This window comes from Aureobasidium pullulans (assembly GCF_000721785.1).
Source record: "Aureobasidium pullulans EXF-150 unplaced genomic scaffold scaffold_2, whole genome shotgun sequence".
NCBI classification, from domain to species: domain Eukaryota; kingdom Fungi; phylum Ascomycota; class Dothideomycetes; order Dothideales; family Saccotheciaceae; genus Aureobasidium; species Aureobasidium pullulans.
The window spans coordinates 934,808-948,190 of record NW_021941022.1 but is presented as its reverse complement, the minus strand read 5'-3'; the positions used below and the strand labels follow the sequence as shown (position 1 = coordinate 948,190).

General features: G+C 51.7%; 7 protein-coding genes across 7 annotated transcripts; 4 read left to right on the top strand and 3 right to left on the bottom strand.

Moving 5' to 3' along the window:
* Positions 1–96: 96 nt before the first annotated feature.
* Positions 97–2,660, bottom strand: M438DRAFT_361868 (cobW-domain-containing protein). Its single transcript, XM_029907540.1, has 5 exons — positions 2,139–2,660; positions 1,700–2,088; positions 1,435–1,642; positions 1,107–1,384; positions 97–1,054 (listed from the first exon to the last, which is right to left on the bottom strand). Exons 1-5 carry the CDS (start codon positions 2,271–2,273, stop codon positions 157–159), a joined length of 1,908 nt encoding a protein of 635 aa, XP_029764731.1. The 5' UTR covers positions 2,274–2,660; the 3' UTR covers positions 97–156.
* Positions 2,661–2,824: 164 nt separating this feature from the next.
* On the top strand, positions 2,825–3,883 carry M438DRAFT_342119 (uncharacterized protein). The gene has a single exon (XM_029904671.1). The coding sequence runs from the start codon at positions 3,222–3,224 to the stop codon at positions 3,510–3,512; it is 291 nt and encodes a 96-aa protein (XP_029764730.1). The 5' UTR covers positions 2,825–3,221; the 3' UTR covers positions 3,513–3,883.
* Positions 3,884–3,952: 69 nt separating this feature from the next.
* M438DRAFT_351796 (uncharacterized protein) lies at positions 3,953–4,585 on the top strand (the record flags this gene model as incomplete). The annotated part of the gene is made up of 2 exons (XM_029906746.1): positions 3,953–4,004; positions 4,053–4,585. The coding sequence occupies 2 exons, from the start codon at positions 3,953–3,955 to the stop codon at positions 4,583–4,585; spliced, it is 585 nt and encodes a 194-aa protein (XP_029764729.1).
* A 1,274-nt stretch (positions 4,586–5,859) lies between these two features.
* Positions 5,860–7,671, top strand: M438DRAFT_310929 (polygalacturonase 2). The gene is made up of 3 exons (XM_029902445.1): positions 5,860–6,712; positions 6,768–7,199; positions 7,250–7,671. The coding sequence occupies exons 1-3, from the start codon at positions 6,273–6,275 to the stop codon at positions 7,488–7,490; spliced, it is 1,113 nt and encodes a 370-aa protein (XP_029764728.1). The 5' UTR covers positions 5,860–6,272; the 3' UTR covers positions 7,491–7,671.
* A 725-nt stretch (positions 7,672–8,396) lies between these two features.
* M438DRAFT_361866 (uncharacterized protein) lies at positions 8,397–9,271 on the bottom strand. The gene is made up of 2 exons (XM_029907539.1): positions 8,530–9,271; positions 8,397–8,467 (listed from the first exon to the last, which is right to left on the bottom strand). Exon 1 carries the CDS (start codon positions 8,926–8,928, stop codon positions 8,593–8,595), a length of 336 nt encoding a protein of 111 aa, XP_029764727.1. The 5' UTR covers positions 8,929–9,271; the 3' UTR covers positions 8,397–8,467; positions 8,530–8,592.
* Positions 9,260–9,577, bottom strand: M438DRAFT_331445 (uncharacterized protein; the record flags this gene model as incomplete). The annotated part of the gene is made up of 1 exon (XM_029903408.1): positions 9,260–9,577. One exon carries the CDS (start codon positions 9,575–9,577, stop codon positions 9,260–9,262), a length of 318 nt encoding a protein of 105 aa, XP_029764726.1.
* A 949-nt stretch (positions 9,578–10,526) lies between these two features.
* On the top strand, positions 10,527–12,077 carry M438DRAFT_394191 (PAF acetylhydrolase; the record flags this gene model as incomplete). Its single annotated transcript, XM_029909153.1, has 2 exons — positions 10,527–10,766; positions 10,817–12,077. The coding sequence occupies 2 exons, from the start codon at positions 10,527–10,529 to the stop codon at positions 12,044–12,046; spliced, it is 1,470 nt and encodes a 489-aa protein (XP_029764725.1). The 3' UTR covers positions 12,047–12,077.
* Positions 12,078–13,383: the final 1,306 nt, after the last annotated feature.

Here is a 13,383-nt window from a genome sequence, read left to right as displayed (position 1 = left end):
GCGAAGGAGCGTCCGTGCACCGAAGAACGTCGCTGCGGCGCGTTCGCCCGTGAGCGGCCATAAATCGTGGTCATGAGCCAAACCTCACGAAGCAGAGGGTACCTTCAAGTTGCGTTATTTTTGAGAAGCTATTTCAAACTTAGACGTTACATGCTCTTAGTGATGATGATGGCCAGCGTGGTCATGACCATCACCTTCTTCGTCCAACGGATTCTTCCACTCTTCCCATCCATCCTCGAACGTCCTGCACAACAAGCTCTCCCTCTGCTCGTTGGATAGACCTTTCCTCTTCATCATCTTTTCCCATCTCTTCATCTCTCCATCGTCCAGTAGACAGGCATCAAACAACGCCGTGATAGCCTCGACGTCTATTCCCTCGCCGATGAATACAATCTCTTGTCTGCGATCACCCCATTCGCCTTCGAAGTCTTTCTTGATTAAGTCTGTAACTTCTTGGCTGGGAGAGGGCCATTGCTCTTCTGGCACTACGGCGAACCAGTTGAGACCACCTGATACAGTGAGCATGGCGCCGGCTTGAGACCAGTCACCACTGACAAAGGGACGAGTAGCTAGCCAGATAAATCCTTTGGAGCGTAACAAGGACTTGAAGACAGGATGAGCCTTCTTGTTGGCGAGACGTGTTGGCAGGTCAAGATCGGCGTATTTTGTGTCGAGCGCGTCTTGATCTTCGGAGTTGACCGAAGTAGCATCGGTGTCAGAGGCTGTTTTGGTGCTGAGAGAGTCCGAAGAATGCGTATGGGAGGCGGCGCGGCTCAGCTTGCCAGTCATTGATTTGTCGGACTCGTTCTCGTTCGCGTCGCTTTCGCTTTCGTTTTCGGTTGCCGCGTCTTCTTGCTCTTGGTCTTCTCCCTTGGCTCCATCTTGGTTGTCTGTAGCATCGACCTCGTCCTCATGTTCATCTTCGTCCTCATCTTCTTCTTCTTCCTCTTCGTCCTGAGGCTCCAGAATAACGAACTTATCGTGGACGAGCTCGTACAGACGACCTGGCGAGAATGGCCTCCTCGCTCGGTAGACGAAGCTGTTAATGCCGTATCTAGAATGTTGTCATTAGTGCTGGGCCCAGGTTCAGAGTTATGTTAACTTACTCGAGTGTCTCGGGCTTGGGCGCCATGACTGTGCGTCCGTGGTTGTCGATCATTGACATTTCATTGATGCTCTTCAGCCAGCCAGAGCTTTTGATCGATGTCTCTTCGCTATACATGCCGGTCGCAATGATCTCCTTGACGTCCAGAGGCTTGATACCGAAAGGATTCTCGGACTGCTTCGAAGCTCGCAAGCTAGTCTCGACGACCTTGGCCCCAGGATTCATAGTCTTGATCAGGCCACGGATGCGTGTAAGCACTTGATCGTCGATCATGTCAATCTGCGGAGCGTCAGTGGCATGCCAATCTATTCACGAGGAATACCACTTACCTTGTTGACGATGATCACGTCTGCAAACTCGATTTGATCGATCATCAAATCACTGACGGTACGCTGATCTTCCGGCGTCTCCACTTCGGACTGAAACCGTTCGTGCAAAAGCTGGATGGTCTCAAATTCCTCAAAGAACCTGAAACCGTCTACGACAGTGACTGTGGTGTCGAGCTTAGCTACCTTATTAAGGCCGCCATTCTGCGCACTGTTTCTAGCGTTAGGCCCAGATATGTGTGCGAGAGCCGTTGTTCAAGATACTCACATCTCGTGAAAGACCTTCTTCTCTTCCTCATCAAATTGGTCGAGCGCTCCATCCGCTCCCATCATGGCCTCGGTGAAATCTGTGGTAAAGCTTTCGGCTACCTGTTGCGGCTCGCTGATACCAGTACTTTCGATCAGTACATAGTCGTATTCACCAGCCCTGGCCATCTTTGCAAGCTCGATCACAAAGTCACCGCGAAGCGTGCAGCAGATGCAACCGTTCTGCATGGCAATCATCTTCTCTGCTTCGCGACCCTTTTTCTTGCCGTCTGCAACTATGATGCCTTGATCAACATTGACTGCGGCCATATCATTGACGATCATTGCGATCTTCAATCCGTGGTCTTTCGAGTTGAGGATGTAGCTGAGTAGTGTCGTCTTGCCGCTTCCCTGTCAAGGTGTCAGTCGATGCACTTATCCTGAGAGCTTTTGTGCCTTACCAAGAAACCTGACAGGAGCGTAATGGGCAGCGTCTTGAATGGGGATGCATCTTTGACCTGCTGTGCCATGTTTGCGCGCTTAGTTTTCTTCGCCGAGGATGCTTGCTGTGGGTTTCGCTTGCGTTTGGGAGCCATGATACTTGGAAAAGTACGATACTGACCGCTATAAATGCTGACCCTTGAGTGCCCTCTGATGACCACCTTGATGATTCTTACAGAGCCATGATTGGCTAGCCACCTACGTTCTTGGCCTGGTGTCGACACCTTGATGGCGGCATAGTATCTGTACGCACCGGCTGGTGGGCTGCAAGTCGCATAACATACAGCGAGGGCTTACGATGAGTGGTCGTCAATGCGCCCAACTCGTAAAGATGTTGTGTACGAGGCATTCGTCGCATGACGAGACGGCTGGGGAGCGAGGTCTTGGTCCACAACACCTTGATGGTGGAAGCCCGTGCGACATCGCGATTTTCGACTGTAGACTCTCTTCTTGCTAACCGTCTTACATATTCCGAATGTTTCATTGGTCGACGGAAGTTGATACAGAAGGGAGACAACTCGAAGGGTCTCTCGTCGGTGGATGTTCGGCGGCTGCCGGGCGGTCAAGCGAGGAATCTTCAGATGACGACAACGCTCTCACGAACGCGACTTCCTGTTGACAACCATTCTTGACTCTGCTTCCTCGACTTCCTTGTAACTTGCTGCAATCTCTCGTGAGACCACGATCTTCAGCTATCATCACAATTACAAGAGTTCTTTATCCTTCTGCAAGGGCCCATTTGAGAGAGAAAGATGCGTCAGGAGGAGTGGGGGGAGGAGGAGGCTGTATTCGGCGAAGGTTGTATATCATGCGAGGAAGTGTCATCGGATTCGCGCTCGAATCGTACCGGGCAGCCACAGAGACTGTTACTGATCAGCGTTTGCACTTGCTTTGGGCTCAATGTTCACACAGTACATACCTTGTAAGAGTCTAAGCATGCTGGTTTGCTCATGGCTTTACGCCGTTGCAAGGTGTTGTCCTGCCTTGGCTGATTCAAATTGAGAGGTCGCGAAGAAAGCCATCTTGCGCGCAGGCGATATGCAATGGCCGCGCCCAGGAAGGTCGCTCTTCGACCAAAAGGTATGCTCGACTATCCACTTGCGGGGCTTCAATCGACTACAGCCGCCGTCATATCGGCGTCGTGGATGGCGACAGATGGTTCTGGCAAAGTAGTTACAGTAAGACCTTTCCAGGGATATCTCACGTCTCGACGTCTCGTCTGCCCTCGTTGCCCCTACATGCGGTGTTGGAGGAGCAACATTTGGCTGGTGGTAAGAGAGTTGATGGCAGGCTGCAGCATCAACGCTGGTTCAGTGTGTTCTCCGATGGTTTAGGTCACACGTTCTTCCTCAACATCAATACATGGCAAAGCTCTGTTGTTCGTGGTGGTCAGTTTGTATCGTTGTACAGGCATTGCAACTCCAGTATCTTCCGACGAAGGTTTCTGTTATGAGTTGAGGCACATGGTCGACCCTGTCGGTAGGCTCGTTTGGTTGGAAAGGGCAGAGAATGTGTTTTTTGCAAGCAAATGTGGCTGCTGGCGAGAATTTAAAAGAGCAAGGTCTGCTGGTCAGAAAAGTGCAAAGCCGACGTGACCGTCAACTCCACCAAACCCAACCCAATGCTGTACAAGAAGTGACGGCTTTCACTTCACAGACTGCTACACACAAGCACCACTATCTCTATACGCATCGAAACATACCCAACCGTCATTCAAAGACAACCCATCATTCCTTTATTCCCCTTCCAAAACACACGCATTCATACTGTCATCATGAAGGCCATCCTTGTGCTCGCCTTCTTGCTCGCTATGATCTTCCACACAGGTATCTCGAAGATCTATTACCATATCCTACGCGTGCTTACTGTAATAGCTTGCGCCCAGAATGATACCACCCATTCTACCACTACAGCCACTATCACCAAGACTGTCCTTCACACGGAGACCGTCGTGGTTGACCTCATGACTGCCTTGCCTGGCGAGCTCCTCACTGCCCTGCCCGGTATCGCGTCTGCTAGCGCTGGCGACATCTCAATCGAGCTGAAGAGCGTCTACGTCCAGACTGTTGAATTGACTGCCACCGCTACCTCCACTGCTACCATCGTCTCTACCGAGATCGACGGCGTTGTTATCACCTCGATGAGCACCTTCACCGCCATCGCCACTTCAACTAGCACTGATATCAACATCGAGGAAGTCACTTCATTCTCTACTAAGCAGGTCGGTACCACAATCACAACCACGTCGGTCGTCCCCGCATCGACTTCGCCTCTTTCCGTCCTAGATGCACTCGCTCATCAGTATAGCCTCGGTGGCGGCGGAGACAATGTCACGGCCGATCCTTGGCTAGTCTTCAGTGTGGTTTCTCTGTGTTTCGCACACTACTTCTTCTTTGCCCACAACTAGAAGTCCTCCTTGTTTGAACCGATGGAATTGGGCGCGGTGCAACTGCACAAATCATGTATCAGATAGCTCTCCGGTGAAACTGGAACGAAATTACTACCTCGCTCTTCATGCTCGTCTGCTTGAAACATCCACCTATCAAAATGCAAGATGCACTTGTGATATGCAGCAGTGTCCACTGAGGGCTTGTCGTAGATTACTGCCTCGAGGGCTCTCGATGGAGGCTTGGGAGAGTCGAGAGGCACCTTGCATTTTTACAGCCCACTAATCCGCTTACACGCTTGCCAGGATCTCAGAGGGTGTGCTTTGCACTTTCGAGGGCTCTCGGTGGCGGTTGTGTGTCAACATTGTAGTAGTCAGTCCCGAATCCGAGCCCTTCGCAAGCGAAAGTGCACCCCTCCGGAGCTGGATTTGCCTGTTTCCTCCACTGAGAACTCTCTAAACTCCTTATGCTTCAACGGTCGTTGATGGTCGCACTTGCTCGTGACCTCGGTAGGTCACGTTTTTATTGTTCATTGACTTTAGTCGGTATACACAGGAAAGTTCGAAGATCTACATCAAGGTTATGCAACTTGGGATAGACTTTCCAGATCTTAGTTCACTCAGGCTACTCTCCGACTCGTGGAAAATGGCAGGTCCATCGCTAAACAAGTACTCATCGCATTGTGAACGAGTCGCACTATTGAGAGCGTAGTATGAGACCAGGGCGTTAGGGTCTGGTCTGCGATCGGCAGTTGATCACAAGAACGGTAGCGGCTTCCTGTGCTGCCGTGTCTCTGCTGCTGCTGCTTCTTCATCCTCCCGCTTTCCATGGTTGAGAATAGAGAGCACAGGGCCAGGGGTAGAAAAGTCAAAGAAAACAACACAACAGCCCTAAGGGCGTTTGCATCAAGTCTTACAGAACAAGAAGGCCGATCCATGTAAAAATAAGATGCTTTCCAGCCACTGAGGCTCTCGATGCCACGCACGCCTCATCTCCACAGTCGACGTCTCACTATACCACAAACACAAGGCCACTAGGCAAGGGCTCCTGCACTCCGCCAAGTTGTCACTGACAGGCTTGTCCGATATGCTTAGCGAGGCTTGGATGTGATAGGCGGCAGCACTGACTGCATGGTGGAAAAGTGTTCCGCGTGGTGCAAATTAGATTAACTGCTCCCCGGACGTTTTTCCCCACATTGTTGGCGCATCGGGCAGGCGACGGCTCCGGCTGAATATCCTCAAGGCACTTCTCGAACTCGCCGCTTCCCCCTCTTTGTTTCACCATCGTCCGGCCATGAGAAACCTTGACAGCTTTTGCCGATGAAAAGGGCCTTCTACAGAACATGGCATCGCTATATTGCTGCAAGCAGTCTAGGCCGGCCGCCCATCTACCATCATTGGACGGAAAATTAAATCAGGTCTGATATAGCCTTTCGAGCTATAACGACGACGGCCTCAGGAACCTGACTTCGCTGCGAGCCCTGAGGGCGAGAGACATGACACAGCATGGCGACATCGCGTATTGCGGAAACATACGGTATAGGGCATGAACTCGGAGAGGCAAGGCGAGAGGTATAAGTATCCAGCTGTTTCCTCTACCATCTCGACAGATCAAGCAGCTCGACTCAACTTCTCAAGCAGGCCTTGAAGTACCTTTCTCAACAACCTTTCTCTTCTTACCTTCCAACTACTACCACACTCACTCACTATGCACTTCTCTTCTCTCGTCGCAGCCGCCGCCATTGGTGGTGCTGCCATCGTTTCTGCTGCTCCCGCAGCCTCGCCCATCGACAAGCGCGCCACTACCTGCACCTTCTCAGGCTCCAGCGGTGCTGCCTCTGCCACAAAGTCCAAGGCTGCCTGCGCCACCATCATTCTCAACAACGTTGCCGTCCCTGCTGGTACCACCCTCGACCTCACCGGATTGACCACTGGCACCCACGTCATCTTCGAGGGTACCACCACCTTTGGCTACAAGGAGTGGGAAGGCCCCCTCGTCAGCGTCTCCGGTACTTCGATCACCGTTACTGGTGCTTCCGGCAGTGTCCTCGACGGTGATGGTGCTCGCTGGTGGGACGGCGAGGGCAGCAACGGCGGCAAGACCAAGCCCAAGTTCTTCTACGCCCACAGCTTGACCACTTCTTCCATGTAAGTCCATTTTGCTGCAACCTCCAATCATGCACAATGCTAATCAATGTAATAGCAATGGTCTTACGATCAAGAACTCGCCTGTTCAGACCTTCTCCATCAACGGAGCCAAGACCTTGACCATGGACAAGATCACCATCGATGGCTCAGCCGGTGACAGCCTTGGTCACAACACCGATGCCTTCGATATCGGTTCATCCACTAGCGTGACCATCACTAACGCTGTTGTCCACAACCAGGATGATTGCGTTGCCATCAACTCTGGTACCGACATCACCTTCTCCGGCGGTTCTTGCACTGGTGGCCACGGTCTTTCCGTTGGCTCTGTTGGCGGCCGCTCCGACAACACTGTCAGCAACGTCCACTTCACAAATAACAAAATTTCTAACTCAGATAATGGCATCCGTATCAAGACTGTTTACGGTGCCACTGGCGCTGTGAAGGGCGTCAACTACAGCGGCAACACCCTCTCTGGCATCAAGAAATAGTAAGACTACTCGAAACAACCCTTTCTTCTCTTTACTAATACTCTGCCAGCGGTATCGTCATTGAGCAGGACTACGAGAACGGCTCTCCCACCGGCAAGCCCACCGCTGGTGTCCCAATCACCGGCTTGACCATGAGCAAGAACACCGGTACCGTCACCAGCTCCGCCACCGACATCTACATCCTCTGTGCCTCCGGTGCCTGCTCCGGCTGGACCTGGTCCGGCAACTCCATCACCGGTGGCAAGAAGTCCACCAGCTGCTCCAACGTCCCCAGCCCTGCTTCTTGCTAGATGCAACAACCAGCGAACAATCAAGAGACGGACACAATGCATGGCGAAGGCGTGTGATTGGCAGAGCGCCAAAAGACGAATTGGCGGCTCGACATATCTCTCTTCTGTTTCTTCTTCTTTCGTATAAGTCTTGATCAAGCATCTTTTCTTCTAGCATCTGCAAACACAAATTTATATTCTTTTCGTCTCAATGTCTTCTCCATCTTGTTCCTTCGACAGCTCGAGAACATCGCTCGCTCCTAGCATGACCATAGAGGTGCCAAACAGAGCCGTCAAAAGGCAAGATGAAATCGAGAACAGAGAGGCCGTCCCCTGAAAGCATAATCCAACAGACCTCTCTCTGGACATCTCAACGAATCTGAACCCAATCTTGCATTTTGATGTGTATACCTAGCTGCCCAGCGCGAGAGAGGAGATACTCATACTCCCAGCAGCACGATAGGGGTACCAAAAAGGGCGGTAGAAATGCAAGATGCTTTTGTACATTGCTGATGCCTCCACTGAGAACACAACCAAAAGGGTCCCTCTTTGGGTGGTGGGAGGCAGAGCAGAGTCTTACACGACAGTGTAGCCCGAGTGTCGCAAATCTAGGGGCGCGAGGGGGAAAGGGGCATAATCACTACTCCCACCATTAGCGGCAACGACTGTATACCACATGAAAATGCAAGAAGATATTCAAGCCAGTAACCAGTGCCACAGAAAGCACGTTACTCACGCGACTCTCTGTGGACAAACCACAAGATCTCAATTAGATCTTGCATTTTTACAACATGCACGACGACGACACACGAGACAAGAGATGATGATATGCGAGAGAATCAATGGTGTTTTTGATTTGCATGACGAGCTTTCCTCCCAGTCTACAACACGTTTTGCTACCTGAAACACTCCAAGGATCTGTTCCACCGTCCCTTCTTTCCTGGCGTGAGATGACAAGTGATTGTTGTATAGTGGCTGGTGGTTGAGTCACACAGGCGCTATCAGTGAATGCATTAGTGATTGTGATGAGAGTGAGGTAGTAAGTGTGACTAGATCTTACCGTATGTGAGCGCTTCAGAGATCTTGGGACTACATTGTTTACGAAACAGATGAAGTGGAAGATTTAGTTCTTGACAGCGTGGTTGGGCTTGACGAGGTGGTCGAGCAAGCCGAGTTCGGCCTCGTAGTAGAATCTACAGAGGACCAGGAGGACGGCGGGTCTGTAGATGCGTGCGTGGGCCCTGAAGGGAGGGCGGATGAGGGTGGCCAGGGCGGTGACCACGAACGCGAGGACGATGTTGCCCATATGGGTGAGATTCTGGGAGGTATCGAAGATCTGAGAGAGAGATGTAGACATCTCGTTGGTTCTCTCGCCGTTGAGAGGCTGGGCGAGGAATGGGATGATGACCTCGAAGAGGGTGTTGATGACCATGTTGATAAAGATGGTGAATTCGTTCATGTTGGCTGTTTGATTGGTTTTGATGGATTTAAAGAGGTTTGTGGATGGAAGGAAGAAGAGGTTGAGGCGTGTTGGAGAGCAGAAGATGGTTTTGACGCAGACTTGAAGAATCAAGCGAACGGATCATGTGCAGAGTCCTATTCGGGTGGAAAGTGAAGGCAGTTGATGCAGCAGTATACGGCCTGTGCTTCCATACGACGCAGCTAGCTCGTCGAGGCTCTTTGTTTGTTCGTCTCCTTTCATATTGAGTCTTCGAATATACAATCCTTCACCAATAGCAGTTAGCATTGATCGACAGCCGTCAGAGGCTGTATCATGACTGACCCTCTTCTCAACGAAGCACTGCCTCGCCGTGGTCTCCCGCGACGGTCAGTCGAATCGCCCTCGCCATTTGCATGTCGAGGAGGGTGATGAAGACGTGGAAAGCATCATCGAAGCGAGCGTCGGCCCCAAAGTTGGCTGTACAAGCGGCCACATAGGCGGCATCGTACATGGTGTGAAGGGTTATCATGAAGGCAAAGGCGAGTAGCCAAGCGTAGTCAGGTGAGATGTGTACATCGACGGCTCCAGACGTGAAGGTAAACCACAGCACCACCCGGCTAACGACGATCGTGAGTCGAAGGGCGTAAATGCTGATACGGAGAGACATGACTGCCTTCTGTATCTTGTCGTTTCGAGACGTCTATCGCCAGGCCTTCTGTTACGTCGACGACTTACTAACGGCTCACAGTCTGAGTGTCTCAGACCCAAAGTGCAGACGAGAGAATGAGCAAGGGAGAGCGTATCGGCATACGTCGGGAGAGGAGCCTAAGTCGGTGTTCGAGCGAACCGAATTGCGGAAGTAGCTGCTCTGCATTCTCTGGAGAGCTCTCGAAAACCTCCGAAGGCAAGTGCATCTGAGCCAGCAGCCATCTTCGACGACTCTTTGGACAAGGAACACCAATCTCTCCTTGGTCGCCCACAGCCCTTCGGCTTCTCGAGATACCTAGGAAGGCAGGAATCGTCTTACCAGCATCAGGTCAGAAAGGTCCTGCTCGACACGATCAACCCCAGGACGCAACGGGCCCACTACACCTACAGCGTCGTCCACGCTTCTCCTTCCTTCGAACCACATCTCACACCACTACGATCTTCTTTCCCCTTACACAGAGACATCGCAGGCTGGACAACGTGTTTTAATCCATCTCTACAACCTTAACCGCCATCAGCCGCGGAGAAGCGTTCCGCAAGCGGCTATTCGTCGCTGTCGAGTCGCAGAGCGACGGATACACTTCTGCTCATGATCACGACTTTCGAGCCCCGATGCAACATCATACCAAGACTCGCGCGGCTTATCGCATGAATGAGAGTCCATCAGACACGCGTTCAGACATGAAGAGGAAGAGAAGATGAGGCTTCGGCCGACGCGAAATGAGCTCATGTCGAAAACATGATGTCATTTCCAGCCGCCGCGGCCACCTCCCCAAAAGTCAGTTCAATACAAGATGGAGCCATGATCTTGACATAATACCTATCACCTCCTAATTATCCAAAGTATCCGTGCTTTTTTGTCCTAAGTTTCCATTCTTTCCGGTCATAACTTCAATGTTTCTTTGATCATGTCGCGCTCCCGTGTACCGCCGATTCTTCGCCCGCGCCTTACGCCCAAATACATCGCGTCCTCTGTGGTTGCTATTTACGTCCTCTATTGTTGGCTGTGGGGAATGCCTCTTCTGTCTTCGAACCTCCCTGCTTATACGGGGCCCCATTCTGTGGGTACGATCGATATCGAGAGTCCTTGTGATGGCCGTAAAACGAGCGACGTCAAGTTCAAGTCGAACGGGCAACCTGCATTCCTGGTACGCGTCATGTATAATCCGCAAATTGCACACCCTGACCATTTTCGCAGCTGGAAACAGTCCTTTTCTCTGTATACTACCCCTCCATCAAGGGAGCAAAGTCGGACAAGCCAAAACATCTCTGGGTGCCGAAGCCGCTCTCGATAACAGCAGAGGGCTACGCAAAGTTCGCCCACATCAGCAACTTCCTTACCAACAGCATTTTCACTGTCGCTCTCTGGGGTCTGGCTGGCAGCATCACAATCCCGGCGAACGTTGATGTACCTCTGCGAGAGATTGCACCCAGTTTCGAGTTCACAGAGCATGGAGCGGGCAAGCCGGAAGTGGGCAACGATGGGTTCCCGGTAATTGTCTTCTCCCACGGTATGGCGAGCTCCCGTACAGACTACACGCATTTCTGTGGTGAACTCGCGAGCCGAGGATACATCGTTGCTGCTATCGAGCATAGAGATGGAAGCGGACCTGGAAGCATGGTTATGGACATCGACGGATCCGAGAGAGCAGTCTACCACTTCGGCCTCGGCGATTTGGACGTCGACGATAGTTTCGACACGCCCGAGCTGAAACAAGCACAACTGGACTTCCGCCAAGCAGAGATTGAAGAGACTGTGCGTGTCTTGAAAGCCATCAATGACGGCAGCGGCACCGCCATCTACGAGATGAACCCTCGCAAAGAGGGCGAGCATCTAGCCAGTTGGGAGGGCAAACTCGACATGACCAACGTCACCATGTCCGGTCACAGCTACGGCGCCACTGGCGCTCTTCAGGCATTGAAGGGCGCGCCTTGCCCCGAACGCCCCTTCCATGGAGGACTGATTCTTGATCCTGGAAAGTCGAGTGGCCCTCTCAACCACGACGTCGACGTACCTGTCCTCGTCATCCACTCAAATTCCTGGTCAAAGAAGCACTCCGTCTTCTTTGGTCGCCCTCACTTCGACGTTGTCAAAGACCTTGTCGTGGATGTCAACAACCGCGGCAAGGCAGCTTGGTTCATGACTTCTCTCGGCACGTCCCATCCTTCCGTCACCGACGCTCCTCTTATCGAGCCAATGCTTCTGAGCTGGACGACTGGCTCGACGATCGATGTCTACGATGGCGTGGACGTGTACGTCAATGTCACTGAGGAATTCATGATCTTCCAGAAGGCGCACAGGAGGACGGGTTTGCTGGCTCTGGATGTCACGCATCCCGATTATGACAGCTCTACTAATGGCACACAAGAGATGCCGCAGGCATACCAACGATACTGGCAGATCCATGTCGCACCTGAGTCGACATAATTACCATCTACTTATGATACATATAGCCATTATAATAATGATTCATCTTTTTTTTGTTCAAATGCGCATTTCTCTTCGATTCTACGGTCTGCCGAGCGATGCGATGGAGTTGGTTAAGCACTCTCTGCTCAGGCTCACTACAATACTCTTCTGAATTAATTGTCATGTTGGTTAAAGCTCAGGTCCTCCCGGATATGACCAAGACCTCTCGCTTGGGGTATGACCCTGGCTTGACAATTAATAGTGACTCGGCCTCTCAAAATCGGCCAGGTACATCTCTGATTGACGACACAAGAACTTGGATCACATCGCAAAGCAGTCCATAGCCGATATGTCTGTTCTAGGCCCGTTTCGTCAGCAGGAGTCCTCCATTGAGCTATGTCTGGCTCTAAATGCACACACGAGGTGTCACACCAATGGCCGACCTTTGGTCAACATGAACAAGCAATCGAAACCACATACGGGTACCTCGAACCGCTCACAGAATGAAAGCATTGAGATGCCCCCTCAACCAACAGGACTTACTCCAACCGTCGTTCGCACGGATTAACCTCTGAGCGAACATGGTCCCTCACCATTTCATTCCTTCTACAGTCTACTGATCTCGAGACAAGCAAGGTATTCACAGCAAGCCCACCACTCCGATCTGCAAGCCCTCAAAATATAGTGAACCAATCCTCCAGCGCAGCATAGCTCACACAACGCAATCTTCATATTCCCACCCCCTCAGCCGTCGACCCATCGAAGCCCATCAGCTCCGAAACACATACCACATCTCTTCCGTGGCGCAATTGGCTAGCGCGTTCGACTGTTAATCGAGAGGTTCCTAGTTCAAGCCTAGGCGGGAGAGTGATTTCTTTTGTTTCCTTCACGTAACAATTTGACAATTTTTTTTTTGGTCGGAAGAAAGTGGCAGGGATGTGCCCTTGTTCGTTCCGATGTTTGCGGAAAGTGGGGCTGCGCTGGGAACGTCAAGGAGTCCGATGTTTGGCCGAATGGTTGGTGTGTGTGCGATGGGGAAGTTGGCGTCTTTCTCTCCTCTTGCTTCTGGACTTTTTGTCTACTGAATGATTTTCTTGAGATGATTGGAAAAACTCGACGAGATCGCTTATCGCGGTGGAGGAAACAGGCCAGACTGATTGCAGAAAGAGCATGAAGCCGTTCTGAAAGTGCTGCCTAATGCCTATCATCGAGAAGCCTGTCAACTTCCATCTCAGCTTCGTCGGCCGTCCGGCAACACGCCTCGGAAAAGCACAATATTGTCCGCGAACTGTCTTTGGCTAGAAGAGAGTCTGCGAAATTCTGCCATGATCCGTAATTGCCTTTCGTACACCTTC